Source organism: Ictalurus furcatus, chromosome 2 (genome assembly GCF_023375685.1).
Source record: "Ictalurus furcatus strain D&B chromosome 2, Billie_1.0, whole genome shotgun sequence".
Lineage (NCBI taxonomy): Eukaryota > Metazoa > Chordata > Actinopteri > Siluriformes > Ictaluridae > Ictalurus > Ictalurus furcatus.
Window position 1 is genome coordinate 33,251,467 of NC_071256.1, and position 27,742 is coordinate 33,279,208.

The 27,742-nt window shown below is 39.9% G+C and overlaps 2 protein-coding genes across 3 annotated transcripts; both read left to right on the forward strand.

The window, feature by feature from the left end:
• The first annotated feature begins 827 nt into the window (after positions 1-827).
• dnajc7 (DnaJ (Hsp40) homolog, subfamily C, member 7) lies at positions 828-19,383 on the forward strand. The gene is made up of 14 exons (XM_053615407.1): positions 828-1,136; positions 9,865-9,953; positions 10,406-10,530; positions 12,798-12,911; positions 13,460-13,534; positions 13,642-13,760; positions 13,901-14,054; positions 14,697-14,861; positions 15,546-15,637; positions 15,712-15,785; positions 15,913-16,059; positions 16,194-16,343; positions 17,447-17,509; positions 17,615-19,383. Exons 1-14 carry the CDS (start codon positions 844-846, stop codon positions 17,650-17,652), a joined length of 1,698 nt encoding a protein of 565 aa, XP_053471382.1. The 5' UTR covers positions 828-843; the 3' UTR covers positions 17,653-19,383.
• A 96-nt stretch (positions 19,384-19,479) lies between these two features.
• odad4 (outer dynein arm docking complex subunit 4) lies at positions 19,480-27,391 on the forward strand. Of its 2 annotated transcripts, XM_053615431.1 has the most exons (12): positions 19,480-19,803; positions 19,985-20,116; positions 22,502-22,655; positions 23,377-23,438; positions 23,696-23,852; positions 24,377-24,601; positions 25,277-25,405; positions 25,511-25,589; positions 25,715-25,801; positions 25,886-26,082; positions 26,209-26,309; positions 27,228-27,391. In XM_053615431.1, the coding sequence occupies exons 1-12, from the start codon at positions 19,687-19,689 to the stop codon at positions 27,261-27,263; spliced, it is 1,476 nt and encodes a 491-aa protein (XP_053471406.1). In that variant the 5' UTR covers positions 19,480-19,686; the 3' UTR covers positions 27,264-27,391. The 2 variants fall into 2 exon arrangements, with proteins under 2 accessions (XP_053471406.1, XP_053471415.1); XM_053615440.1 differs by lacking the exon at positions 19,985-20,116.
• The last annotated feature ends 351 nt before the right edge of the window (positions 27,392-27,742 follow it).

The following is a 27,742-nucleotide window of genomic DNA, read 5'->3' on the forward strand; positions in this document are numbered from 1 at the left end:
TTTTCTAATTTTGTTGCAGTTGTGAAATCCATAAACCCTCAATATCAAAGTTGTTATGAATATAAATAATATACCCTGGAATCTAGTGACAATATTATGATAAAAATGGGTTCTATGGGCTATGGGTGAAAAGTTCAGAAACAAAAAAACAAAATCACAAGAATAATGTGTACAATAACATTACATAGATAAAGATAGGAGTGTACTGTTTAAATAATGTGTCTGATGGTTTGTAAAAGAAATCTGAACCAAAAGTTTTTAGTGAAAAGGGCTCTCATGATGGACGAAAGTGCTTAAGATTAAATTAAACAAAAATAAACAGATAGATAGATGATTCATTAAATCATAAATTATCATTTATTTGTTAAATAAATATTTATTTTATGCAACATCCAACATCGATTGGCTGGTGAGTTGCATTGCACTGAAAGGGGGAGGGGTTAGTGGACTATCTGTTCATTTTCAAATTAAATTAAATAAGCAGAAAAGTTACTTTTTAAAGGTTTTACTGCTGCACACTTTAAATTAATTATCCATATTTTAAAAAAAAACTCTTTAAAATAACAGCTTCAGTTGCGTTTGGATCTAAAACTCCGTCATGAAGTGAAGAAAGAAAGTCACATAGTGCATAAAGTTCCTCTGAGACTGAATTTCTACACAAACAAACACTTACAGAACAACAAACCGTTCCGGTACTCACCTACAAGCTGAAGTTAACGGACGAATTCTCGCGAGATGTTGCGCTGCTTCAAGTCAGCCGCCGATCAGCCTGCGCAGCGCCGCATGAAGTCGAACACACCTAACAACCTCTCTCTCAAGCCCTAACCCTAACCCTTAACTCTAATGGGCGGAGCTGAACTTCTGGGCTGGGGCTACATGTGTCGCTCCGACACGTGTAGCCCCGCCCAGACGTTAAGCACCGCCCCTTTCTGCGGGCTGCAGTCAGATCAACTTGACGCGAGTCAAGTAGACCCCGCAAAGAAGGCGGGGTTAGAATGTAATGAGGGCGTGGCCACGTGGTTGCATCAAAGTGTTCGCACGCTGTTCGTGGTTCTTGACAGCAAAATGGCGACGGTTGGCTACGATGCGGCTGCGGATCCGGAGATGGACTCGCTCAGCGATGAGGAGCTGGAAAGGTATTTTTAAAACCCAGATGCATCAGTGTCATACATGACGTTTAAACGAATCGACATTTTAAGTGAATAATGTCAGGTTAAATGGCGCCTTGAGAGAAATGTTTTCCCAAACGCACAGCTTGGAAAATCCCAAGCTCCTGTTTTTGTTGGCCTAACAGGCGGAATCGCTTTCGGGTCCCCCCCCATATTTACACCAGATGATATTCACTCTTTTTCTTCCCAGTGCTGAATATCGAGTGGACAAACGTATTAGCCGCTTGGACTGTTTTTAAGCTTCATTCTGGGTCTTTTTTTTTTGAGAGAGAGAGAGCTAGCCACAGTGAGCTAAATTAGCTTAGCCATAAGCACAGCCATGATGGTCCTATGCTTTGTTAGACAGTTTAAATAGAATAGATCATATTAGTAATTACATAAAGATAGCTCGGGTTCGTGATGCGAGCATTTAATGTATTGAGCATGGTGTATATTTGGATTTATCGTCCATGTGAATTTAATAACACGTGTTAACTAAACACCATGCTCCTTATCGGCAAGCTGCCTGTCACTGCTGTCCGCATTTAGCTCATCATTCACAGCATAATATCACCTCCTTAAATAGTTCACACCCTCAACGTTTAGTTCCCAAAAAAAGAAACGGTGACCTTTTTATTGGACTACAATACCGCCGTTTTGGGTTTTTTTTTTCCTTCTTTTGGCTATGAAGTTTCAGTTTTAATTCGGAGCTGTTTGCCGGGTATTTAGAGTCGGCTGAATAATACTTTAGCTACCTACCGAATTGTAGATCAAATATTCAAATTTTGATGGGAAAACATGAACTTCAATTAACTTTCCTGTCCACAAAAAGGCTAAAATTGCCCGTAGTGGTTAGAAAGCTAGAAGAAGGTAGTTAACTGTGTACATGACGTCATGACACCGAGCTTTTGCTTAGCGTTAGCCGCGTTTCGGTGAAATATCCCTTTAAGAGGAAGTGCACCTTTAACCAGACTCCCTTTATAAACTTCTGGAAGTTTCTGTCGTGAAGCCTTTACCTCAAAGCGTTCGCACACACCTTAACGAGCCATTCCGTTTCGGGAGTGTAACCCTATGCACAGGAAGTGAGGGGGGTGTGTGTGTGTGAGAGAGGCCTGAGACAGCAGCAGATGAGGACGCTTCCCAGCCCTTAGTATTATTGGCACCAAGATGATTTTTCCGGACCTCTTATCCTACCCAAGGTCGTGAGGGAGCCTGGAGCCTACCCCCTGGGATGAGGCAGGGGACACCCTGGATGAGGTGCCAACTCATCGCAGGCCACAATCGCGCACACATGGACAATTTATAAATGCCAGTCAGCCTATAGTGCATATCTTTGGACTGGGGGAGGAAACCGGAGTACCCTGAGGAAACCCCCGAGGCACAGGGAGAACATGCAGACTCGTGCACACAGGGCAGAGGCAGGATCAGTTTTGGAGATATGCTTATTTTAAATTTATACTTACTCACTTCCGGGAAACGATTCAATTGTTGATGACTCACCCTGTACTAGTCTTGTGTTCGAATTGGACGAACACGACTGGGGGCGTGTCTTGCTCTACAGTGGCAGCTCGTTTTCAGCAAGAATGGATGGTGGACGGTTGTGCTTGTTTTTGGTGGTTTTCTTTCACACAATTCCGTTTCCCAGCTATCACTTGATGGGGGGGGGCGGGGTTGGGAGGGTTGAAAGTTGGCAGGTATGTGACAGGCACATTTCAGAGGGGCGTTTTCCCAAATTGGGGCTGTCCAGACTGATTGAGAATGCCACGCTGTCTTTATATATCATTGGAGCTTCTCCATCAGTAAGAACAAGTCATATTTATTTATTTATTTATTTATTTATTTTATTTGTATAGCGCTTTTTACAATAGACATTGTCTCAAAGCAGCTTTACAGAAATATCAACATGGTATACAGATATTAAAGGTGCAAATTTATCCCATATAATTTAATCTACAATTTAGACGCATCCAACGCGTCCCAGTGAGGACCCCGTGGCTCTCGGTCACTGTCGGCAGTGCTGGCGGTTGACCTTGGGTCAGACATGTACGGCGTAACTCCAACAATTCATTAAAAGTCCTCTGTTCTCCATATTTAGCTAGTTCAACAAGCGACTTTCAGGGCTGTTTAGATTCGGCAGTAGTAGTCTACACAACTTTGACATGATAATTGGAGCACTGTAGTAGTGGAGATTTGGCAAATCGTTGGCAAATTACAATGGTATAAGAGGAATAATACATATCAGGATGTGCTGTAATAGGAAAATAATCCACTACAGGGTTGTAATAGTAACTCTGCTTTGTGCTGGGCCACATCACACCATCCGATGGAAGAAGGGGGCGGGGAAAACCTCTGAACTAGGGTTGTAGACGGATATTCAAATATTCAGTTAACCACCAGTATTTTAATACTGAAAATCATTATTCAGGTATTCGTTATGCCCTACAACCAAAAGAATTCAGTGAGAGATTGTGGAAAAGAAAATCCACGTCTGGCAACGTTATAATGCATAGATTGGTATTTTCATGCTGTGCTTCAGGACTGAAAAAAAAGCTTTATACGCATACAGGGACACTGTGTATGATCAGAAACGTTGTTAAATCCAATCAGATATAGATCAATTGGATCATGATACTTGAAGGTATGTCTAGGATACACAAACAGCGGATCATGAAATGGGTCTGCTAACGAACTGCCAGCGATACCGTAATGTTGCGTTTCAACTTATAAAAGGAGAAAAACAATATATTTGAATTAAAAAAATTAGAAAAAGAACTCATGATGCCTGCAGTATCTCTGAAAAGCGTATTATGATGTGACCGATCCCAATTTAAATATTATATCTTGTATATGTCGTATTATCCAGTGCTTTTGTGCACAAGTACACACACACACACACACACACACACACACGGTGTATCCCGCCGACTTTGAGTGAGGTCATTAGTTTAGTTCCACCACGTTGTGACCTACATGCATTACTTTCCTGCAGTGCAGTTCTCTTTTCAATCTCTTTCTCTTGCAGACCTGTTCGGTTTTGGTCTAGGGCTAATGTTGCTAATGCTACTAATGTTGGGCATTTTTCGCTAGTTGTTAGCGTTCCTGCAGCCGTGTAGAGAATAAGGACAAGGTCACGCAGTGTGTTATAGCGACACAGGACTATAGCTGGGACACTGCAGTTGTTTAAAAAAGAAAAACAGAAAATTCCAGAGATAAACCGTCCCAGGCTTAGTGTCAGGTTGATGTATAGCAGGCTCTTAGTCAGGATTATATCATTTAGAAGATATAATACAAGCATCAAATCTGGAGCTTAAGAGACTTCAGCTTTAGCATGAGGTAGCCTGATTGTGGAGGTGATTTTTGGGTTCTTTATTGCCTTTCAGTTACCCTGTTATAAATCTGACCAGGTTTCTTCTGTTAGGCCTCAAACGCGCAACATGTTACTGAAACGATTCGATTACAAAAGGAATAGGGGTCTTACCGTTTCATCATATGATAACCCGGTCTAAAAATATCCTGGTATTAACTGATGAGGTGAAAACAACATACAAGCCTGTGGTTACAATTAAAGGAAAATTTTATTATGAAATCTTAGCACAAAAGTCTGTGCAAATCCGTGTGTGTGTATATAGAGTTTACGATCCCCTCCGAAACTATTGGAACGGCAAGGTAAGCTCTTTTGTGTTTGCTGTAGACTGAAGCCATTTGGGTTTGAGTTAAAACGATGAATATGGGGAGTTTTAAAACTTCAGATTTTATTTCCTGGTATTTATATATGTATACGTGTTGAACGACATAGAACTTATCACATTTTATATCAGACCACTCAATTTATGGGCGAGCAAAAATATTGGAACATGTGACTGGCCGGTGTTTCTTGTTACCCAGGTGTGTCCTGTTAGATGAACTGTTTAAACAATAAATAGCTCTGAACCCTGAATATCTACTCTTGGTTTTAGCCTTCAGTTTCACCTGTGAAGGCTGCATTTGTAGTTAAAAAGGATAAGCCAACATGAAGATCAGAGAGCTGTCTATGGGAGAAAAGCAAGCCAGTATGAAGCTGAGAAAAGACGGGTATTACATAAATATTGGGCATAGCCAATACAAAAATCTGGAATGTCCTGAGAAAGCAAGCAAGCACTGGCGTACCGAGCAACAGACGACGAATGGGTCGGCCAAGGAGAACAACAACTGATGAGGGAAATTTTGTGAGAGATGTGAAGAAAAATCCAAAAACAAGAGTCAGTGACATCACCAACAGCCAAGTTTGGGTGGGAGTGTATACCAAAAACAAAAAAAAAGATAAAATCTGTATACTTTTAGAGTTTTCATACCTGACACTTCAGGACAGGAAGGAATAAAGTTTGTTTGAATAAAATGTCCTCCATGTCCTGAAAGCCCCTTGGGGACAATCATATCTTTATAATTCCTGTTCCCATATTGGAAATGTTTTGTTTAAGTGTCGTGTCTTGCATTTGCAGTGTTGCTTCACTTTGGTGAGTGTTTCAGCTTGTGCAAAGGACACAGGTCTGCTGTGCCCCTTGGCATTCTTTTCATATGTTTATGGAATCACCTGAGGTATAAAGGCCCGGTGAGACCAACTTTATGCAAATGAAATTACATTTGTTTCATTGGAGTGCAGAGAGATAAACAGCGAGGTTGCTGACATGCAGAGATGCACATTTAAATTGATTTCAATAATGACGCTCTTTGTGTGTCGACCTCTCACACAATTCTTACTGCAGTGCAAAAGATCTAAAATACAGGAAGAGAATTATTCTAATTCTAATTTTCTATAATAGTTTCCAACTGACTGCAAACTATTCCTTTAAAAACCAGCAGCATGTCAGGATACACAGTCAGGAGGTCAGTCAGTTTATTTTATTTATTTATTTTAACTGTTTATGGTGGGCGAGAGTTAGCTTGCTAACAACCAACTCCAAAAAAAAAATCTTTTAGGATTAGATTTAATATCCCTAAATTCATTTTAACAAGATGAATTCTGTTTGTTTATAAAGCCGTGGTCACAAGATTTAATCCTTGAACCTAAAGCTAAAATGCTACGTCGTGTCTAAATTATTTTTCACACAGATTCTGGGCTGTTTGAGCCGCTTGAAAGCGGTGATCTTCAACCAAACCTTGGTGTGGTCTGCATCAGGTCTGGAAGCTATCCATGCTTGGCACTACACACCGAGTAACGTAATAGTTCACCTTATCTTACTTCCTTTTTCTATTTTCGTGATGGCAGGGAAAGGGTTGTTATAATTACTGAAACCCAGACTTTCATGGGACTGGAGCACTGTGCGAGTGCTTGCACTGAGAACATCATGAAAAATTCACATCTCCTGCACAGCTCAAAAGACTTTTCATACGAGAACAGCTCATTCATTGTTTGTCGGTATTTCTGTACAATAACGTGTCGTGCTTCTAAAAGGCACTGTTCTTCACCACTTGAGTGTTGGTACCACAGGAAAGTGATTGATTGATTTTTTTTTTAAACAGCAATTGTAGTGATTTACCGTTTTGCAAACCTGCGTGCCCAAAAGTGACGTATGGAATTGCGCAATCAATCCAAGGCTCATAAAGCATTGCATGTGATGGCAAACCTGCGCTAAGGAGACCGGCCCCAAAAACATGTCGAGAATCAGTCATGAGTGAGAGACTTGAGTATTGGGACCAAGCTTGAAACTGCAATTACTGAGTACACCATAATCTAGGACTTTTTTTTGTTGCGATGCATCCAGTGCCACCTTCCTTCGTCGATCCTGGCGGCTTTACTTGTTAACATCTTTGGACGTTTTGTAGGAAAATAATTTCTCCTAGGTTCTTAAATTATACTACCACACCAATAATATTGTTCAGTAAGTGTGATTTGAGTTTATACGGATGTGGGAGGTCGGCTGACCCGAGCCGTCCATCCTTCCAGCAACATGTGCTGCGCTCAGCTGTTTCCCATAATTCAGTCCTGCGTTGGTTGTAGTGTTCACTGATGAATGATGAACTAATGAACGCATTGGAGCGGCAGTTCATCGCTTATGTGTCATTATTGCTATGAGTTTCCATGATGAACACATTGTGGAGGGCTGCGATAAAAGAACGGTCTAAAATCCGGAAGCTCCATTATAGTTCAGTTCATTAGGTTAGGACCACACAGCTACAGGACCACACACGAGTGAATAGCTGAATACACTGTTGTTAGCGATTATACTGCAGACCCAGACTGCTCAGAGTACTGTGAAAGATTATAAACGTATGGAGGGAAAAAAAATCAGTGATATGTTTTCAAAACACGGACCACTGTATCTTCTGAGCAGATCCTGTCTTACGACTTATCCAAACACGCAGTTATGTAAATTATTTAGCTGACAGCAGCTCATTGGACCAGAGACTAGCTGAAGGGCTATGAAATACCCTCTCTGGTATGATTAATGAAGTGACGGACAGAATGGGCAGAGAAGTATCTTCACATGTGCCTTCGGTTGAGTCAGTGGGCTTAGTCACATGTGGGAACATGAAGCGCCATTATAAAACAAAGCATAACTACTTTTAGTTGTCTTATTTATAGCTATTAACTAGTGATTATTGGATAAGCGTTAAAAAGTAAACATTGTAACTAGTCAGTCATGCTAGTTGTATGACATATGTTTATAAGTACAGAATTTTATGTAACTGGACTGGAAAGCTTGGGATAGTTTGGAACATCCAGTAAAAGACCAAATTAAACATCATGAACTCTAGTTAAATTGTAAAATTGACAGGAATTCATGAAACTGGGGGAATCTTTATCTGACTGGAATTCCAACAAAAAAGGCTGTTAAGGCAAGAGAGGTGTAATGCGAAGGCCGTGTCCCCCAATACACTCTGTCTGTGTTGTCACATCGATAATCCTAATAAACCACGGTTTATCTGTATATAAACAAAATATAAATAAATGAATAGCTTGTTGCGGTGTAACAATACAAAAATGTGATGTGCATTGTGGAAATGTGCGATTCACATCATGGAAATCAGCATTCTGTTAATTATGCGTGTAATGCAGATGCACCGCTTGAATCGTTTCACCCCTAATGTCTTGCATTTAAGTATCGAGGCTTGTCCCTGAAGAGTCACATGACTCGAAACACTCCAGCTTACTGTGGTGACGGTCAGACATTTTGCAAGTCAAAATGTCACAGGCATAATTCTGTAATTGCCCCTTACTACTAATACAGTTGCAATCAAAATTATTTCCCCCCCCCCCCCCAACTGAAAATGCAACTTATAATGACCCCCAGTTTCAAAATTATTCAACCCCTTCATGGCAAGCATGTTTAGTACTTGGTAGCGCACCCTTTTGCTGTCATGACCTGCTGGAAACGAGATGCATAGCTTCTGGCAGCGTTCCTGAGGAATCTTACCCCATTCCTCATGAGCAGTGGCCTCCAGTTCAATAATATTCTTGGATTTGTGTGCTGCAACCGCCGCCTTTAAATCCCACCAGAGATTTTCTACGGGGTTGAAGTCAGGCCCTGTAGAATCTTCCAGGACGACTTCTGCAACCAAGCCTTGGTGGAATTTGAGGTATGCTTGATCATTGTCCTGTTGGAAGGTCCAGTGATGCTCAAGCTTCAGCTTCCTCACAGATGGCATGATGACGTCTCCTAGGATTTCCTGATACTTCAATGAATCCATCTTTCCTTCCACACACTGCAGGTTTCCAGTGCTAGAGGATGCAAAGCAGACTCGGAGCATTACCGAGCCACCACCACGCTTGACTGTGGACAGAGTGCTCATTCTTCTTCCTCCAGACATACCTCTGATCCTATGTGCCAAAATGTTCCAGTTTTGTTTCATCGCTCCACAGAATAGAATCCCAAAACTTCTGTTGCTTATTTATATGATTTTGAGTCGACTTTTCTTGTGCTTTTGGGTCAGTAGTGGTGAACGTCTTGGAGTTCTGGCATGGAAACCTTCTGCATTTAGTGCACGCCTTACTGTGCTCACTGAAACCTCAGTGCCTGTTGCCACCAAGTCTTGCTGCAGGTCTTTTGCAGTCACTTGAGGGTTTTTCACAACGTGCCTTCTCAGAAATCTGATTGCAGCCATTGATCGCTTCCTTTTCTGCCCCATCCAGGTATTTCATGTATTTTCTTCCCCTAGCCAATTCAGGTATTTCATGTGTTCCAACTCAAGCATACCTGGTGCAACTAATGAAGCCCTTGATTAGTTGCATCAGGTGTGCTTGAGACTACACCTGTTTTTATATTTGTGCTGTTATGAGGGATTTTATTCAGGAGGTTGAATAATTTTTGAAACTGGAGAAATCATTAGTTCAATCATTAGAAAGTTGCTTTTTCAGTTGAATTTGGGGAAACCATTTGAAGCATGCGTTGTGTTGAACTATTTCAATTGCTTTTGTTTGATTTGTTCATTGCAAACAGCTAAAAGTCTGTAAATATTGACAATAAACCGGATTTGCAATGGGGGTTGAATAATTTTGATTGCTGTAAAAAAAAAAAAAAAAAAAAAATAGGTGGTATAATTTTTAACTGCTATTTTAATCAGTGCAGCGTTATTGTAAAAATTGCGCGTGTGTATGTAATTCTCGTTGATGAATCTTTGCACTAAACACTCTTCTTCTAGTGAGTGCTTAGACAGTGGTCTAGAAAACTATGACATGAGAGGTGTGCCATTCAGAAGACATCCTGATTTCCGTGTATGTCCTGTGTTGTCTCCCCAGGGAAGCCGAGGGCTACAAAGAGCAGGGAAATGCTTTTTACGTTAAGAAGGACTACTCTGAAGCATTCAACTACTACACCAAGGCCATTGGTAACTAGCTGTGCAATTCAATTAATTTTAATAATATGTATATTTGTGTTCTCCTGATTCTGAGCTGTTCTTTGAGAAATGACTGACAGCCCAGGTTCACACGCTGTAGTACGTACATACAGTAACACTGCCTGGAGAGTTCAGCAGCCTTTTCAGGGGCTCGAACATGTGATTTTATAAAACATGTTCAAACACTGATTGCAGCTTTGTTCTTTCATGTCTTCGTTTAACAGCAAAAAACAAAGTAGAGCTGTTTACCATAGTAACATGATGTTTTGTGAAAGTTTTTGTGACCGTTCCTTAGAGACCAAATGAAATAGCTTTGTTGTGGTGTTTTTTCTTTTGTTGTTGTTGTTGTTGTTGTTGTTGTTGTTTTTTCTTCTCATGATTTCTTCCTGGTTGAATTTCCTGTTGTGTGCAGCTGGAATTTACTTTTTGCTTTGATTTAACAGATGTGTGCCCAAAGAATGCCAGTTACTATGGCAACCGTGCAGCTACACTGATGATGCTGAGTCGCTACAGGGAGGCTCTGGAGGACTCCCAGCAAGCTGTCCGGTTAGACGACGCATTCATGAAGGTAAGACGGTGACCAAGTGGACTCGAATCTTCTGTAAACGTCAAGGAAGTGGCAACGGCTCATTTCCGATATAACGCACTGGACCAGTCATGGTACTTCTGCTCAGAGATATTTCATAAACCCTCTCCAGTTTGGAACGGTAAACTGGGTCAGGACACAGCGGTCCACACTCATATCGTCCGTTCTGAGGCGCTTCCAGGACTGTGAAGGGGGAAATGCTAACCTAGATGAAATTTACACTACTGTGGCTTTCTGAGCATAGTGCTGCTGTAGGATGTCTCAGTGCTGGAACCGGTTATGAGACTGAGGTCTGTTTGCAACCTTTTTATGCATTTACGTACAAGCTCTGCGTTTGGAGTAGTGCTGGAAAGAACCATCATTTGGGGAGCCAATATAGCAGTCTTCTGCATGTTTTTTTTGTTTGTTTGTTTGTTTTTGTCGTCCCCCCCCATAATTAAAAAAAAGTCAGATGAGCTAATTGACAGATAAATCTGGAATGATTGACAGTTGCGCAGCTGTTTTGAACTCTCTGATGTGAACCGCCGTTCTCTGAGAGCCCCACCCCTGAAGGAACATTGAACCAAAGAGTGTTTATTTTGGAGTATATGCAGGTGTGTGGTTATAGTGCACTATGGTCGAGTAAGACGGGTCAGTTTATTGTATGTTTAGCTTCATCAGCTAAACTCTGTGTTAGGGCTCCGCAGTGTCGATGTCATGGAAACTGGGTTACAGCTGCTTTTAAAGTGTTTCCAAAAACGTTTTCAGAAAGGCACCAAATGATGTCAAGTGGTCCTTGTTTTGTTTTTTTTATTTAATTTTATTTTATTTTATTTTGGTGCAAGCGAGAAAAACCAACATGGAGGACTGAGCAAATATGAGCGAGCCACATTTACATTAACAGGGTGACTTATTGGGATTTGAGCTCATCTCAGTCTTGGGCGTTGGTCTCTTTAAATATGGGCTTGGTTTTGCCTGAGACTAGAAATATTATTTGTGTTGTCTTTTCATTCCACAAAGTTTGACGAGATGTAATTTTTTCTTCATCGCCTAATCATTAGTGGCTTTCGGTCTTGATTTCCTTTGGACTAGATCTTGACTTGACCTCTGTCTTGTCTCAGTCACGGCTAGAACTGATCCCGGACTGGACGTTTGTGGTCTTGACTGTGTCTGTCATCATCCTGTATCGGCAACATGTCCAGACAACAGTGGCGGACAGCAACAGCAGTGACTATTTTCATTGGAAGGATGGCCAAGTTTAGTTATTTATTTGATATTTGAGGAATTTATTCTAGTTAAACTGGACAGAACTTGATGAAAGCGAATTTTGTCCGAAACAACTGCCCAAGAACGTGTACATGCAGGTTGCTTCGGGGGTCAGGTGTGTTCTCATTAAAGACAGACGTGAGTTATTTGTAACGTACAGTTACACAAATTGTGCAAAGACGCTTGTAATGTGAAGATAGCCTTAATGATGATGATCAGTATATTTCAGTGTCAGTATTTCAACATTGCAGTGTTACTTGAGAGAACACATTTGATGTCGTTGGTATCCGATGTCATGGACCAGTTCTGCTTTAACAGCTGCATACAGGGGTCTAAATGCCAAGCCAAAACTCAAGCAAACCGTCTCCTCTTTGCCATAGTCAACCTAAATATCGAAATATAAATCTTGTCTTTAAATCAGCTAGTGTGAAAGCAGCATTAATTGTTATTCTGTGAACCTTCAGATTAATTACACGGGTTCTGGTTTGGGTTCTGTTTGTGTTTTCATAAATCGTGGCAGAGACGTGTCCAAAATGAACGATTCATGATTTATTTATTTATTTTCCCCCTTGTCTGATACATTGCTTTTGATTTTGTCCATATCATACCCTCATGGACACTTTGTAAAAGAGGGCAGTTATAAGTGGATGTTGTCCTTATTTAAACCGAGTCAGTGGTGCAAAAATGATTTCTTAGATGTTGGATCATAGCTTTATCAGTCATTCTGATCTGCCTTCTAAATAGCTGAAGAAGGAGTAATTAAACTATTAAGCTGTTCACACAGGGTTTTTTTTAACAGTTATAAATGGCTGACTAGTGGTTTTAACCGTGTGTGTGGAGGTAAAAAAACCTGTCTGGCTATCAGTTTCAAACCTGGCCTTTGTGTGGTGCCATCAGAGGTCTGAATTAATTCCCTGATCATTCCATGGATGATGTAATGGAAAGATTTTAGTTAATACCCATTTGTGTGTTTGCTCAATCATTCATCCTCTATCCCCCCCCAGGGTCACTTACGGGAGGGCAAGTGCCACCTGTTGCTCGGCAATGCCATGGCTGCCAGCCGCTGCTTCCAGAAGGTTCTGGAGCTGGAGTCCGACAACAGCCAGGCTCAGCAAGAAGTAAGTGACAGCAGAGTCAATGAAGCTGGGTGCTATGGATTTGCATCTCACTATTTTCTTTACCCTACTGGATTAAATGTCATGTTCTGGGTGGTCCTGGTGTGATTGTGATATTGGACGGGAGTGGTACTGCTAGTTCACTAGCTAGATTGCACCTGTAAGTGACATTAAGGAAATTGCAGCACCATGTCCAAAATAATCGCTACATAACTAGCAGTTTATTTTTCAGAACAAAAGATACCACAGGCTGTCTGGTTTTATTTCTCTCAAACTACTAAAGGTTTCCGAATTGGCAGATTAAAGTTAAATTGGGCGAAATTGGCCACTACTAGAAACGGTTTTCCTTTTTCCATTGCTTTTTACTCAGAATTTTATTTATGATCCATTTGACTAGTGCTTAATGCTACAGCCAATCAGGACAAAAGCTCACACCAGCCATAGAGAGCCATGAATTTTTGTAGCTGTTGGAACTGATATTGAACCAAGGACCATGACCTGCAAAGTTTTATGTACATGTGCAGCTCATGTTGTATGGTTTTGTGTTGCAGCTAAAGAATGCAGAGTCCATTTTGGAGTACGAGCGAATGGCTGAGATCGGCTTTGACAAACGAGACTTCAGAATGGTCCGTGAGAGTCACGTTGACGAATAAAATAATCTGACTGAAGTAAAGATGCTTTTACAGCCATGCAGATAGACTCGAACTGTTCTGTTGTGCGTGTCTGTGTGTAGGTGGTGTTCTGTATGGATCGAGCTCTGGAGTCGGCCTCTGCGTGTCACAGATTTAAGGTGTTGAAGGCGGAATGCCTGGCGCTGCTCGGCCGCTACCCAGAAGCTCAGTCTGTTGCCAGGTAACGATATAACGGCGTAAAAACTAAAGACTCTATATGACTTACGGCTGTTGAACATTTCATTATGCCCTAAACAAAATCGTTGGTTGCCTTTTTTTTGTTATTACTTTTTAACGGGTTTGTCAAACTCTGTCTTGCAGTGATATCTTACGGATGGACTCTACTAACGGTGATGCCCTGTATGTGAGGGGTTTGTGTTTATATTATGAAGACTGTATTGATAAGGCTGTACAGTTCTTCATTCAGGCACTGCGCATGGCACCGGACCATGAGAAGGCCCGTCTGGCCTGCAGAGTGAGTCAGTTACTGCTTCTAATCAACCACAGATATTGTGTTTCTCGTTAATAATATCATTTTCAGTTGTATCACATCGGACACAGTGAGTTCTTAATATACCGAGAACAGGAACTGTTAGCTCTATTGAAACCACTACTCATGTACTCAAACCTGTGACATTGTTAGCATACCCTTATCAAAACAGCTTAATTTTGACAAATACATAAGTCTTCCTGTTGGTGCGTCCTGTTATTCATCTAACGTAGAAATATTACATCGGCCGAACGGCCAAAAGCTTCCTAATTTCTAAATGGCTCCAGTTTCCAGGCATGGCTCTTATTCGACTTTTATACCCATTTTATCTTTTTTACGCTAACGCTTTAACTTTGCCTGTATTGTATAAACGTACTGGCTCCAGTTCAGACATGAGCCCTTCTGAAGATTTTCTAGGAATTCTACATTTAATTTGTCCGTTGCTCTGTCGGCCTATGAAGGATTTTGTTTTTCCATTTCTTATCCCTTCACAGTTAACGACACTTGAATTCTCGTTTAAAAGGTTTGATAGAGACTTTAGATTCATCACATTTCTATAAACTGGTGTGAGCGGGGGGTTTTTTCCCCATATTAAAGCCGAGTTTGTTTGTTTCTCTGCCACTGCAGAATGCCAAAGCTCTGAAGGCTAAGAAAGAAGAAGGGAACCAGGCTTTTAAAGAGGGCAATTTTGAGGAGGCCTATGGGCTCTACTCGGAGGCCCTGACCATCGATCCGAACAACATCAAAACTAATGCCAAGCTTTACTGCAACCGAGCCACCGTCGGCTCCAAGGTGAACCTTTTAAACCTCTCCATCCACCACTGGAACTGTAGCAATGCCTTTTCCTTTGTATTTTGCAATTAAATGTAATTGATGAACTGTGCTGTACATGCTCAACCTTCTTGTTAGGACAGTCATTTCTACTTTAAAACATTGTGTTACCAATTGTGAGACCCAAAGCTCAGCTATATAATCAGGGCTAGTTAAAGCTGATGCTGACCCACTTAATCTCAGACCCATATAATCGTATAATGTTTTATACATACACTCACACACACTGCCAACTGACAGGAGAACAATTCTGCCTCTTCCACCCATTGCAATCTGTACCTCAATTATTATAAACCATTTTACCTGTGTTGTATCTGCTTCTGTGTTTTCAACCGAACACTGACCCATTTGGTTCTTCTGTCTTCTAGCTACACGTTCATGCACACTGAGATGATCAGTCTGATCACTACATGGGTCTTTTTATATGCGTTTATAGGATTAGTATGGTTGTGTATGTTTTAGGCCTACTTGTATATTAAACTTTTAGGGTTTAAGCATGTAACAGACATTGAAAGGTCTTTTTATGTAGTCTGTGTAGATGTACTTAATCCTTGCATGTAAACTAGTATATTAATCATGATCATATTGTATGTTTGTATAGCTCTTTACATGAACATCAGTATCTCTCAATCCACTATGTTTTAGTTAAAGAAACTGGAGCAGGCCATAGAAGACTGCACAAAAGCCATTAAACTGGATGAGTCCTATATTAAAGCGTACTTGCGAAGAGCCCAATGGTAAGTCGTGTGTATGTGTGTGTGAGAGAGAGTTCAAATGTGCACATGCTTATTTCTGCATTTGACTCCTGCAGTTATATGGACACAGAACAGTATGAAGAAGCTGTGAGGGACTATGAGAAAGTCTATCAGACAGAGAAAACTAAAGGTAGGTAGGCTGATCACCTTTTTTCCAGTGCAAAGAATAAAGGTGGGCTCAATCAAAATCGACCATTATGGCCTGAAGCTAAAATGGCATTTCTTGCTGCTTTACAACAGTGTGTCCTGTCCTTTAGAACATAAGACTTTATTGAAGAATGCTCAGCTGGAGCTGAAGAAGAGTAAACGGAAAGATTACTATAAAGTTCTAGGTGTGGACAAAAATGCTACAGAAGACGAGATCAAGAAAGCGTACCGCAAACGAGCCCTTATGCATCATCCAGGTAAAATACCTGTTACATATAAACCTGTTAAGCATCACCTATTGGTCATATATTAGCTGTATAATGTAGTTAATGTGTCTGTCTGTTTTTCTTTTAAATTTAAAATCCTTTTTTCCCCTCTCTCTCGGTCTTAGATCGGCACAGTGGTGCGAGTGCCGAGGTACAGAAGGAGGAGGAAAAGAAGTTTAAAGAAGTGGGCGAGGCCTTTACTGTGCTCTCAGACCCCAAAAAGAAATCTCGTTATGACAGCGGCCATGATCTGGAGGACGACGACATGAACATGGGTCTGTCTCTCTCACAACAAATACATACGCTGCATGAACAAATACATAAGCTGCTTTGCCTTAGTAGCCATGGGTTTGTTGTGTGGGTTTTTGTTTGTTTGTTTGTTTGTTTTTTTTAAATAAAGGTACCTGAGACCAGCAATTCACTTAAATCTGTAAACACACTCTTCTGATAGCTTTGTAAAGCTTTAATTGAGTAACAGAAATATGTAGTCCCTTCAGGATTTTGTGATCACAGAAATTAAAGTTGATAATTATTAAAATTAATTGTCAAGGAAACTCCGCAGTATTCCCAGGAGCTTGCAAGATTTCCGCAGATTTGGGCCAACGAACATCACAAATTCGCCAATTAGAGTAGTTTTCCACAAAAAAAACCCTCCACAAAATAACTCTACAAATTGCCTTCCAAATGTTCAAAAAAGCCACAGCAAAATCAAGCATTTTTCTCAGCAACAACCGCAAAAAAAAAAAAAAAATCTCTGCCTAAACCTGTACGGACTGACTGTGGGTTTGCCTAGAGCGTTCAGTTTAATATATATTTAAAAAATTGCCTTGGAGGTCAACACCTACAGATTTTTAAATATGATCTCGTGTAGAGTTTGTAGTAGATCCTTTGTTGGCCTTTTATCCAATCTCATGCTTTTGTGTAAATGATCTAGGCAACTCGTCAGACCAGAGATTAGCCTCAGGGTTCGAAACGTTAGTGCACAAAGGGAGTTTTCATAGATTTAATTTACCCCTTCTGGTTTGACGTGTGAAGACAGCATGTACAAAAGATCACGATTGAAGCAGAATTATTAAAGATGAAAGGACAGAGAAGTATATGTTTATTCTTTTTGCCTCAGGTTCAAAACCGATCTGCCATGAAGCCATGAAGTAATCACTGATGGTTAAGCAATTAAAGAAAACTGTTGTCACCGTAGTCATTTATCTGGACCTACGTACATAAGGAATTTTATGAAACCGCTTTCACAAATTTTCGGCGAATACCCCTGGCCTACTAAGAAGCATGCTTGTGACACTACAGTCACATTTGCACATAAACTCTCCCTACCTGGGTAACTGCCTTTCAATTTAAAAAAAAAAATATTTTCTTTCTTCAGATTTCGATGCCAACAACATTTTCAAAGCGTTCTTTGGTGGCCCTGGTGGTTTCAGTTTCGAAGGTGAGGTCTGATTACAATCGATTTATTCACTGGTTAAGCTGTGAATTCTAACTAGACTCACTCAGATTTATCTGATTATAATTTGTCATTTTCTTTGTCCCTTAGCATCTGGACCTGGAAATTTCTTTTTCCAGTTTGGCTAACTGTCCGTCCTCCCGCATGTATGCAGTCGACCCACACGGCCTCCAGAACCAACCCCCAAAACAGACTCACCTGTCCCACACATTCATACACACACTCCCCTATACAACTGTGTGCTGTACCGCAGGGTGAAGGGTCTAGGACCAGCATACAGTCATTCTGTAAACAGCAATTTTAAAAACGACACAATGAAGAGCCCACCAGTGCTCTGCGGTCCTCTCTGACCACACTTCCGATTGCAATTTGTTCCTCACTGCAGCGTCGTGAACAGCTGCACGTATGTTTCGGTATTGTATTTTTTCTTTAAATTAAAAATGGCCCTAGTTAATTAACCACCCTAGCAAAATTGCTTTTCCCACATTGTTTGGTTGTGGAACCAAGATTGGGTTCTCAGAATGTAGAAGGTGCTACATATTGACTGACATCATTCGCAGCATTCATTACATCAATGCCGGATTTGTACATCTGTTCTTGCTCCTCACTATGCTGATTTCAGTGCCAGTTATTACCAAGGTTTGTGCTTTGGGCCTTGTGATGCCGGTAGGAAGGACTGTATAACAAGTACCTCATATCAAAATGAACAAAAATGTTCCCAGAGGAAACTCGTTTCAGTTGTTTTTATCTTCTCAATTGCTGATACCATTACATGCCAAATTATATTGTTAATTTTTTTTTCTTCAAGTAAGCATTCTAAAACAAGTTGGGCTAAAGTCCTAGCTTGTTGTATTTGTACTCTCCATGCTTGCAGTAGTTAAGATCTGGTGTTCCAGTTCCCTCTAGTGGTTCCCTCCAAACATACAAGCTCCACATTTCAACATCACCATTCTACCATTGCTGCATTGTACATTTTACTGGAATGTAAAGTGGTTCTCTTCGTGTTGATAGTTGATGACTGTTTAAAAATAATAATTTTTTTTAACTATAAACTGTATTCATTTTTTTGATAATATTTATTGTAAATTCTCGATCCGGACGTGAGCCGTTGAGATGTTGTGTGAATGTTTATTAGCTACACGAGGATCTTAGACGGTGATCTGTGAGGCACACATTGGAGCCATGCACTCTGGTTTTGCTGAGCCTGATTAAAGATTGCAGCTCCTTAGCTATCTATGTTGAGGAGTTGCTGGAAGACCTGAGTGCAAACCCCTACAGTGCCACCAAAGGATGCTCTAGGATGGGGTTCTTCAGTTCCTGTCCTTGAGAACCAGAGTCCAGCACAGTTTTCCCTGCTCAATACACATGATTAAGTGTATTCCCAGTTAAGCGCAGGGTGAACAATTATCAAACTGTGCTAGGATCTGGATTTGGAGAACCCGGTTCTAAGACTAAGTTCAAAACCTCATACTATGTTAATGTTGTTTTGGATGTAGTCTGTATCCTTTTTGGAAAGAGTTCATTCTGGATGTTTAAATGTCTACCCTGCATGTATACTTGAATTTTATTGGCCATTTGTTTTAAGCTAAGTAACTAATACAAGGGAAATTCCCGGATGTAACCTTCGTGTACTTATCAGAATTTGAGTATGGGTCTTGGAAAAACGGTTTTGTTCTCCTACACTTTGAATTACACTTGTTAAAATGACTCATGTTGCCTGTCCTAAGATCCTCATGGTGCAAAGTCAGAAGAGAAACATTCACATTGCTCTGGCTCGTGCTAAAGGAACAGTCTTGATTATGGACCGTTTTTGAAAATAACCATGTAAATAAACTTAGCCTGTTTTCTGTTTCTCCCCATTTATCTGACTCAGGATTTTTTAAAACCCTTTTTTTAAAAAAAAAAATATGTTGGGGGATCTTACGGTTTAATACGTTTTCCATGTGCTATTTAAAATGCTTTTTGCATATTTTGTTAAATCCTGTATGCCCTTTTAAAAAGTTGGTTAATGTAAAGCCGCTGCGTCGGCGTTTTTGTTAACCGGTTGCTTGGATACCGGAGATGGGACAGTCCTTGCCTGCGCGAGGACCTGTTTGTGTTTAATGAAGCTAGCAGGTTGCTACTAACTCAGCTTCGCGTTAGTCACTAAATTAGATTCAAAAATGTCTGACAACGAGGGAGAACAAGGCCCGAAGAGCACGTTTTCCACCTACATGGCCGAAGCCGACCAACTTTTTCACAAAGGCGAATACAGCAAGGCTGTTGAAAGCTATTCTACGGTAAGACCTCTGTGAACGTTAAATTAGCGAAGCCCAGGATTACAAAGTCAATAAAAGACAAAAGTTTAATATTGTCAAAGCAAACCAAGCACTAAAAGATTGCTTATTTGCTTTAAAGTGTAAATAGCACATTTTATACCATTAAGGGTAGTTTCATGGGGTGCGTGTGTATGTGTGTAAGGCTCTGCTATTACAGCCGGGCGACAGGAACTGTTTGGTTGCCAGATCGAGGTGTTATGTGAAAATGGGGGAGGCTGAAAATGCTCTGAACGACGCAGAAGCTTCTCTCAAAGATGACAAAAGCTTCTTCAAGGTGGGTTTTTACTCATTAGCTTTTTTACTTTAAAGTAGCACACGAAGACATCAATGAAATGGCAACGTTCAGTGACGACCATACTGATTTCATACTCTTACACTCCATTCTTCATGAAGATCAACAAATATTACTAATATATGCAAATAGAGTTCATTTGGGGACAAATTAACTCGTTGCAATTAGGGGGACAGTGTACAGTTTTATTATAGCACACACACACACACACACATATATATATATATAGTGTGTGTGTATACACACTCTACCGGTCAAAAGTTTGTGGACACTTGGGTGAAATGTTTGTCATGATCATAAAAAGCTTTTGATCTGAAGGTGTTGTAGACAACAGTGTGTGTGTGTGTGTGTGTGTATATATATATATATATATATATATATATATATATATATATATATATATATATATAATTGCTCCAACATATTCATTTCCTTCATTAGAAAGCTAACATTTTATTTACAAAAATATATTTTTTTAAAATGCATGACTCGGAGTGAAATATTTCGAAAAGCAGCCAATAAGTGTCCAGTGTAGGTGGGAACTCCTTCAATGCTGTTTAAAAAGCATCTCAGCGGATTCCTCAAGAAATCAGTCAAGGAAATACCAAGAATATATTTCTGGAAATTCTAGGTAAGAAGGTTGTCTACTCTGAAGATGAGATATATATATATATATATATATATATATATATATATATATATATATATATATATATATATATATATAAAATAACTTTTTGTACACACACACACATTTTACAAAAAAGTTTTATTTATTTATTTTACAAACATGCGTTTTTATGTAGCTGTTTTCATAGGCCAGACTGAGCTTTAAAAAAAGTCCCACCAAGTTTTAGTAATGATGATTTATTTCATACACATATGCATATGTTAATGAATGCCAATCAGCTGAAGTGCAAAGCAGTTGGCAGCACAGCTTATTTGCATTTGGTGACACCCACAAAACCCCATAAACGGTCAAGCTCGCAGAGGGCTGAAAGTGTGAAATAAGGACAAAACTGTGAAAGAAAAGATTTCTCAGTGACTGAAATGGAAGTTATTTCACTCTTGTCACACCTATTTATTATGACTCTCTCATGCTCTTAAGCCTCTCGCACACCATTGCACTGTCCCCAATGCTGTGTTGTAAGAGAAGGAGAACTTGTGTCATAAGGAAGCCTGATGTATTCAGGATGCTCGATGATGACACACTGAGAGATGGCAGATTAAGACATACCAGACTGGTCACTTGTCGTTTCTAGCACTAAAGCGTTTTAAGCATAGCTTTAATAGAAAATGCCATGGCAAACAGATCCGACTTACATGCCAGCTGAGCTGCAGCACATCATCCTCATTTTATTTCTTTTGTCTTAATTGAATGTCTGGTCTTTCTTGTCATAATTTATGGATTTGTGTAAGCTTGCTTTCTTTTTATTATTTAATATTTCTTTAGGGTAGCATTGCTGCCTCACAGTTCAAGCTGAACTCTGAGCTTGGGTTACTGTCCGTGTCGAGTGTAGCATGTTCTTCCTGTGTTCATGTGGGTTTCCTCTTGGCTGTCTGGTTTCATTTTCATTAGGTTTGTGTGTGTGTGATTGAAATAAAAAGCTATTCAATGTAAACTTGACCGCGTAATCAGTGTATCAAATTGCAGTAACTCTGACAATTATGTGATTTCAAACCAAGCAACCTAGGTTCACATCAGTGATCCTCCTTATACATAACTTTAAAGAAACTCAGTAGCACTCATAGGATGCAAATGTTTATCCAAATTGACAGGTCTTTCATGAAAAACAGTTTTTTTGTGTGTAAATGCATGAACAATTTACATGTTGGGCTCACAGTGGCTTAGTGTTTAGCATGTTCGCCTCACACCTCCAGGGTCGGGGGTTCGATTCCCACCGTGGCCCTGTGTGTGCGGAGTTTGCATGTTCTCCCCGTGCTGCGGGGGTTTCCTCCGGGTACTCCGGTTTCCTCCCCCAGTCCAAAGACATGCATGGTAGGCTGTCTGGCGAGTCCAAAGTGTCCATATTGTATGAGTGGCTGTGTGAATGTGTATGTGATTGTGCCCTGAGATGGATTGGTACCTGTCCAGGGTGTACCCCACCTTGTGCCCGATGCTCCCTGGGATAGACTCCAGGTTTCCCCGTGACTCTGAAAAGGATTAAGCGGTATAAAAGTTGGATGGATGGATTTATATGTTTTCGCTTTTTACAAAAGAAAAAAAAAAAGCAAATGTCTTAATTTATGTTTCTAGTTGTTTTGTTTTTGTTTTAGTCTTTTATCTTATCTGAGGATTTAAAATAAGGCTGCCTGTAGCACATTAGGATGTAATAATGACTGAAAGATTCCTCTCATCTTGCTTAGGGTTTGTATCAGAAGGCAGAGGCTCTGTATACTATGGGGGATTTTGAATTTGCACTGGTCTTCTATCACCGAGGCCACAAACTGCGACCAGAGCTGCAGGAGTTCAGACTGGGTATACAGAAAGCTGAGGAAGCTATCAGCAACTCTGTGGGAAGTGAGTGCTTTTATGAAGAATTTTCAGACATTTATCAGAGTTACTAACTACAAAGATACGAGACTTATTAACAGTTATACTATCCAGAAAATAAAATGTTTTATATTTAAACGCTTGTAATAAAGTATACGTAAGGCTGCTCATTCAACTGGATTAAAAGATCATGATCTGCAGTTGTTAATCATTAGAAGCTTGAGTGATGGTTCACTACTCTTATATTAATGAAGTTTTCATTATGTACACTGTAAATGCACTAACTACTCTTAGATAATCACACTCGGCGCTTTCAAATCTGCACGAGCACTTGTGATCGGTCAGCATTTTGAGAAATCGTGCCTTTCCAATGATGTTATGGAGACTATTACAATGAACAAATCCACCATAATTGCAGCAAGCAAACACAATTACACTGTAATTTCATAATCACTGCAATGACATGTTTACCATAATTATATAGCACCAAATCCTTTCAGAATTATTCACTACAGTCTATGAAAAGGCACTTGCTTTTGTACCTAGGGTTAGGCACCCTAACCCTGGGTTGTATGCACTTTTAATCTTTAGGGCTGAAGAACTGACGTAATGAATGTAAATTTGATTTCAACAGTTTGCATGTTTTCAAATCACTCTGGATAAGATAAACAACTCACTCTTGTTGTACAGTAAATGTACAATTATTGTTTTGATGTAATAAACTGGAGTAACCCTTCTAACATTCTAGGTCCTTCATCTGTAAAGCTGGAGAATAAGGGTGATCTGTCTTTCTTCCATAAAGTAGATGAGGTAAGTCTGTGTTTGCTGCTGCCTCTCCAACAGGCACTGGCAAAAGCAGCTTTTTGAAAATTAACACTTGCAGCAAATTTTATTTATTTATTTTAAATGTAGCTCTATTTATCTACTTTATTACTGTAGAAATAAAACCACTCGGAATGTAATTCTACAGAAATTCCACAGCTATCAGCTTGAGCTCATCACAAATTGTTTATACATATAAAACCCTGTTCAGTTATCTGAATGTATGTGTGTGTTTTGACTGGCAGCGCAAAAAGGCTCGACCAAAGTCTTTTATCCATCTCCTGAAGAAGGAACCGAGTGAGCAAAGCCAAAAGACACCAAAGAGTGAAAGAACAGTTAAACAGCTCCTGGGAGAGCTGTACACTGACAAAGAATACCTGGAAAAGCTGCTCAAAGATGAAGGTGTGTTTATGTGTAGTTCGTTCGCATACGTGCAAAAATCCTCTTCCTGATGTCAGCACCAAAGTATGCTGGTCCTCCAGGGTGAACCGGTTTTTAAAAAAAAAAAAAAAAAAAAGGATTTTGGACTCAATATAGTCAATAACTCGATGTGGTTGCTTGTACGGATCAGTGATAACGGCTGCTAAAATGCGCAGTGACTGAATACAGCCCAACCTGAAAAATGTGCCTTGGTAAAATGATCAAATGAAGTTTTTAGATGAAATTAGGAAAGCAGTTACTATTTATTTCCACAGTCACAGATCCATGAATATAAACGAGCTTGAAATATGTGAAATGTAAGCAGGCCAAGATCATCTACAAGTGTCTCAAATTATTATCAAATTATTCATCTTATTAAACATTAAAGTATGAGACTCAATGCAGGTACTCTTCACAAACCCCAACCAACCCCCCTTAAAAAAAAAAAATCCTTCAAGGGTGCCAATAATTTTGAAGTTGACATATTTTCTGCTGTTTCATTTCAGATCTAATAAAAGGTAAGACACGTACTGGTGAGAGGCTGCAGGACGTAATCATGAGCTGCATATCGTATCTGGACACACGCACCGAGTTTTGGCGGCAGCAGAAACCTATCTATGCCCGCGAGCGTGATCGAAAGCTCCTACAGCAGCAGTGGAACCGCACACGGAGCCGTCCTCCCTCAGACCCCAACTTCTGCGTCCTCAAAAACCTGGAGGAGATAGACACAGGTGACGTATTGGACTAGAATTCACATGTTGAAGTGCACGGATCCTTATTGCCTGATAAGCATGAATCTAGTAATAAGAAGTCAAGGCAAGTGGAGTTGTGGCATAATCTTGATCTTTCATAAATCATTACAGAACATTCATCATTTCATCATGGCATGATCTGATAAACTGATTTTGAGTGGTATACTGTAACATTGAAATTATGCCACAATCCTCATTCCTCTTGACTACTATTAGACAGTTCAATAACTTCGGTAACTGAAATTTCAGAATATTCCATAAAGAAATATTCTGCTAAATCTCTCTTTTAATTTGTCCTTCCAGAGATTGGACTACTTTTCCAGAGAGAGTAACTTGTGGTTCTGCTAATGTTATTACCGTAGTGGTGTGGATCTGATTGCACCACAAAACCTTTGTGAACGTTTAAATAACCAAGATGTTTTTACCGAATTGTTCAAGTGTCTGAAAGTTAAATGATGAGAACGACTTTGGTAAGACTTTCTCTCGCGGTTGGCTTATTGTAAGTCTGGAAATGTTGTAATTTACTTTGAGTCATGCGGTTGGATATTTTCAATGTTTATTGACAAGACTTAAACAAGTGTCCTTAGACTTAGGAATCAGTTGCCATGGTGATTTTGTGCACAACTTCTTGTTCTTGACATTTTTGCTTTGTAGAACTGACTGCAGGTAACACAAAGAATGGCCTAAAGAAGGCCCGAGAGGTGCTGAAGACGGTGCAAGGCTGGTCTGACAAAGCTCTGCCCAATAAGGCAGAAGTGCTGGGAAACCTGTATAGTTGCATTGGTACCATTTGACCTGGTTTCCGATTTCTAATTCACATACACTAATAAGTCTTCCAACAAAGGACTGGCGGAAACAAGAGGCACTGTTTCTCTGCTCTGTCATCAGGTAATGCACTGATGGATCTGGGAAACATGGACAAGGCCCTGGAGAACCATTTTAAAGATCTGGAGCTGGCCCAGCAAGGGTGAGTCATCAGGTTGTTTCAGAAGACTAGGAATAATGTCAGGCATGTAGGCAAGTTTTTGCTTACTGTATATCATTAAAAAAATGTATTCCACATTTAAATTAATGGTGTTTTTTTTTTAACAGTAAATTGATGGACAGTAAGTCCAGGGCTCTGGACAACATCGGCCGAGTGTATGCACGCATCGGCAAATTCCAGCAAGCCATAAAAGTGTGAGTATAGCTATTTTAGATTATGTACACTCAGACAGGTTACTATTGTTTTGTAAGTTGAATTGTGTGTGTGTGTGTGTGTAGCTGGGAGGAAAAGATCCCTTTGGTACAAGGTGGGCTGGAGAAGGCGTGGCTGTTCCATGAGATCGGCCGCTGTTATCTGGAGCTGAAGCGTCACACCAAGGCCAGAGACTATGGCATTCACTCACTCAGTGCTGCGGATGACATCGGTGATGAGAAATGGCAGCTCAATGCCAGCGTGTTAGTGGCGCAGGCTGAATGTGAGTCCGAATCGCATTACTCATTACGCACAAGAAAGTAATACAAGTAATGAAAATAAGCGTGGCGTGCAGAGGTGTGGGATAGCACACAGGACAGTGTGTAAATATTTTCTCCCTGTTTTTCAGTGAAACTGGGTAACTATAAGTCCAGTGTGTTGCACTTTGAGAAGGCACTGAACCAGGCTAAACTGCTGCAGGACGACGATGCCAGAGATGCCATCCAGAAGGTCAACACAGACATTCCTCCTCTCGTCTATTGCTCATGCAGTGGCTTTCCGCTTTTTTTTTTTTTTTACTCCTATCATCGCATTCACACTGAATTAACATGAGTGGAATTCTCAATTACTGAACATTTTATCTCTAACACAAGTATTTCATAATTCTTATAATACAACATTAGTATGATAAAACAAAAGTATGGTAATATATGTTTGGAAGAGTCTCTAAAACTGAAGAATGCTACTCTTTAGATCACAAGGGTTGTGTTTTGGAAACACTGAAAATCAACAGTAGATTTATTTCACACAAAACCAGAATATGACCAAAATGCAGTATGTAGTAGTATATAAAACAGTACAAAAAAAAAATCTAATGGCATTAAGGAAAACTGATATCATCTGAGAGTGAATTACTACTTTAGTCAGAATGACAAAATGAAAATTTCCTATTTTGGTATAGGAATCATATACGCTATCCAAGGTCTTTGAACGTATTTTAATGGACTTTATTTTATTGGGAAAATCTTGATGTAATCCAATTGGAAATGGCAAAGATCTTCATCAGTCTAATTAGGTACTTGATGCACACCATATAATTATGCTTTCAGTTAACACCAATGCTGTCTATTAATCTTTTATCAATAGGATTAACAAGTTTAACCTCCAAGTGTGTCTGTTTTTAATAAAGTACCCATTTACCATTTCATTAGGATCCCAAAGATTTAGGTTTTAGCTGTAAAGCATCAGAAAGTGGAGATGTGCAAAAACTTTTGTGTCTGTAATTTGATCAAATAATGTCTACTGATTGTTGATGTTGGTGTATTCACATTTGCACCATATTTTATTTGATGTTCCTTTAGATTCCTGAACTGCAGTCTTTCTGACACAATGCTGTCATTTCATTGTTCGTATTGTCTCACCTAGCAGGCTCTTCAAGAGACAAGACAGCAAGTGTTCCAGTGAGAGCAGACGGATTCAGTTGGCGTGACCCCTCTGAACGACTATGAAAAAAAAAATTAAATGAATGAATCAAAATTACTGCTTGTGCTCATGCCTACATCCACTAGAATAAATCTTGGTGTGTGTTTCAATATGTCAAGGATTACTTCATTTTCAAACAGTACACTTGTGGTCTGTTCTCAAAAGTGTAAATAGTAAGGAACATCTGAAAACATCTATGACTAATAGGGTAAAAGTCACCATGGAAGCAATTAGACAATAATTTGTCCACTTGGAAGATCATTTTAGAATTATTGCCCACGTTATATTAGGTCATGCCTGCGAGAGGTCTTTCATTTAGCATTTTACTTCTATAAAATTTCTGATGTGGTTAATGAGTGATGTAAGCAAATTTGTGTGTTGCAAGATCAAGACTTGTGAAGAATGATTGAGTAACCACAGAATTTGTGGTTGTTGTGTAAGAACAGGAGACAAGCCGTTTC

Bases quoted from the DNA above. Each gene is read 5' to 3' on its own strand.
- dnajc7 (XM_053615407.1), top strand. From the start codon at position 844: ATGGGCGGAGCTGAACTTCTGGGCTGGGGCTACATGTGTCGCTCCGAC. The intron at 13,761-13,900 runs GTAACGATATAA...TCTGTCTTGCAG, and splicing joins GAAGCTCAGTCTGTTGCCAG to TGATATCTTACGGATGGACT. The intron at 14,862-15,545 runs GTGAACCTTTTA...ACTATGTTTTAG, and splicing joins GAGCCACCGTCGGCTCCAAG to TTAAAGAAACTGGAGCAGGC.
- odad4 (XM_053615431.1), top strand. From the start codon at position 19,687: ATGTCTGACAACGAGGGAGAACAAGGCCCGAAGAGCACGTTTTCCACC. The intron at 23,853-24,376 runs GTGTGTTTATGT...GTTTCATTTCAG, and splicing joins AAAGCTGCTCAAAGATGAAG to ATCTAATAAAAGGTAAGACA. The intron at 25,802-25,885 runs GTGAGTATAGCT...GTGTGTGTGTAG, and splicing joins TTCCAGCAAGCCATAAAAGT to CTGGGAGGAAAAGATCCCTT.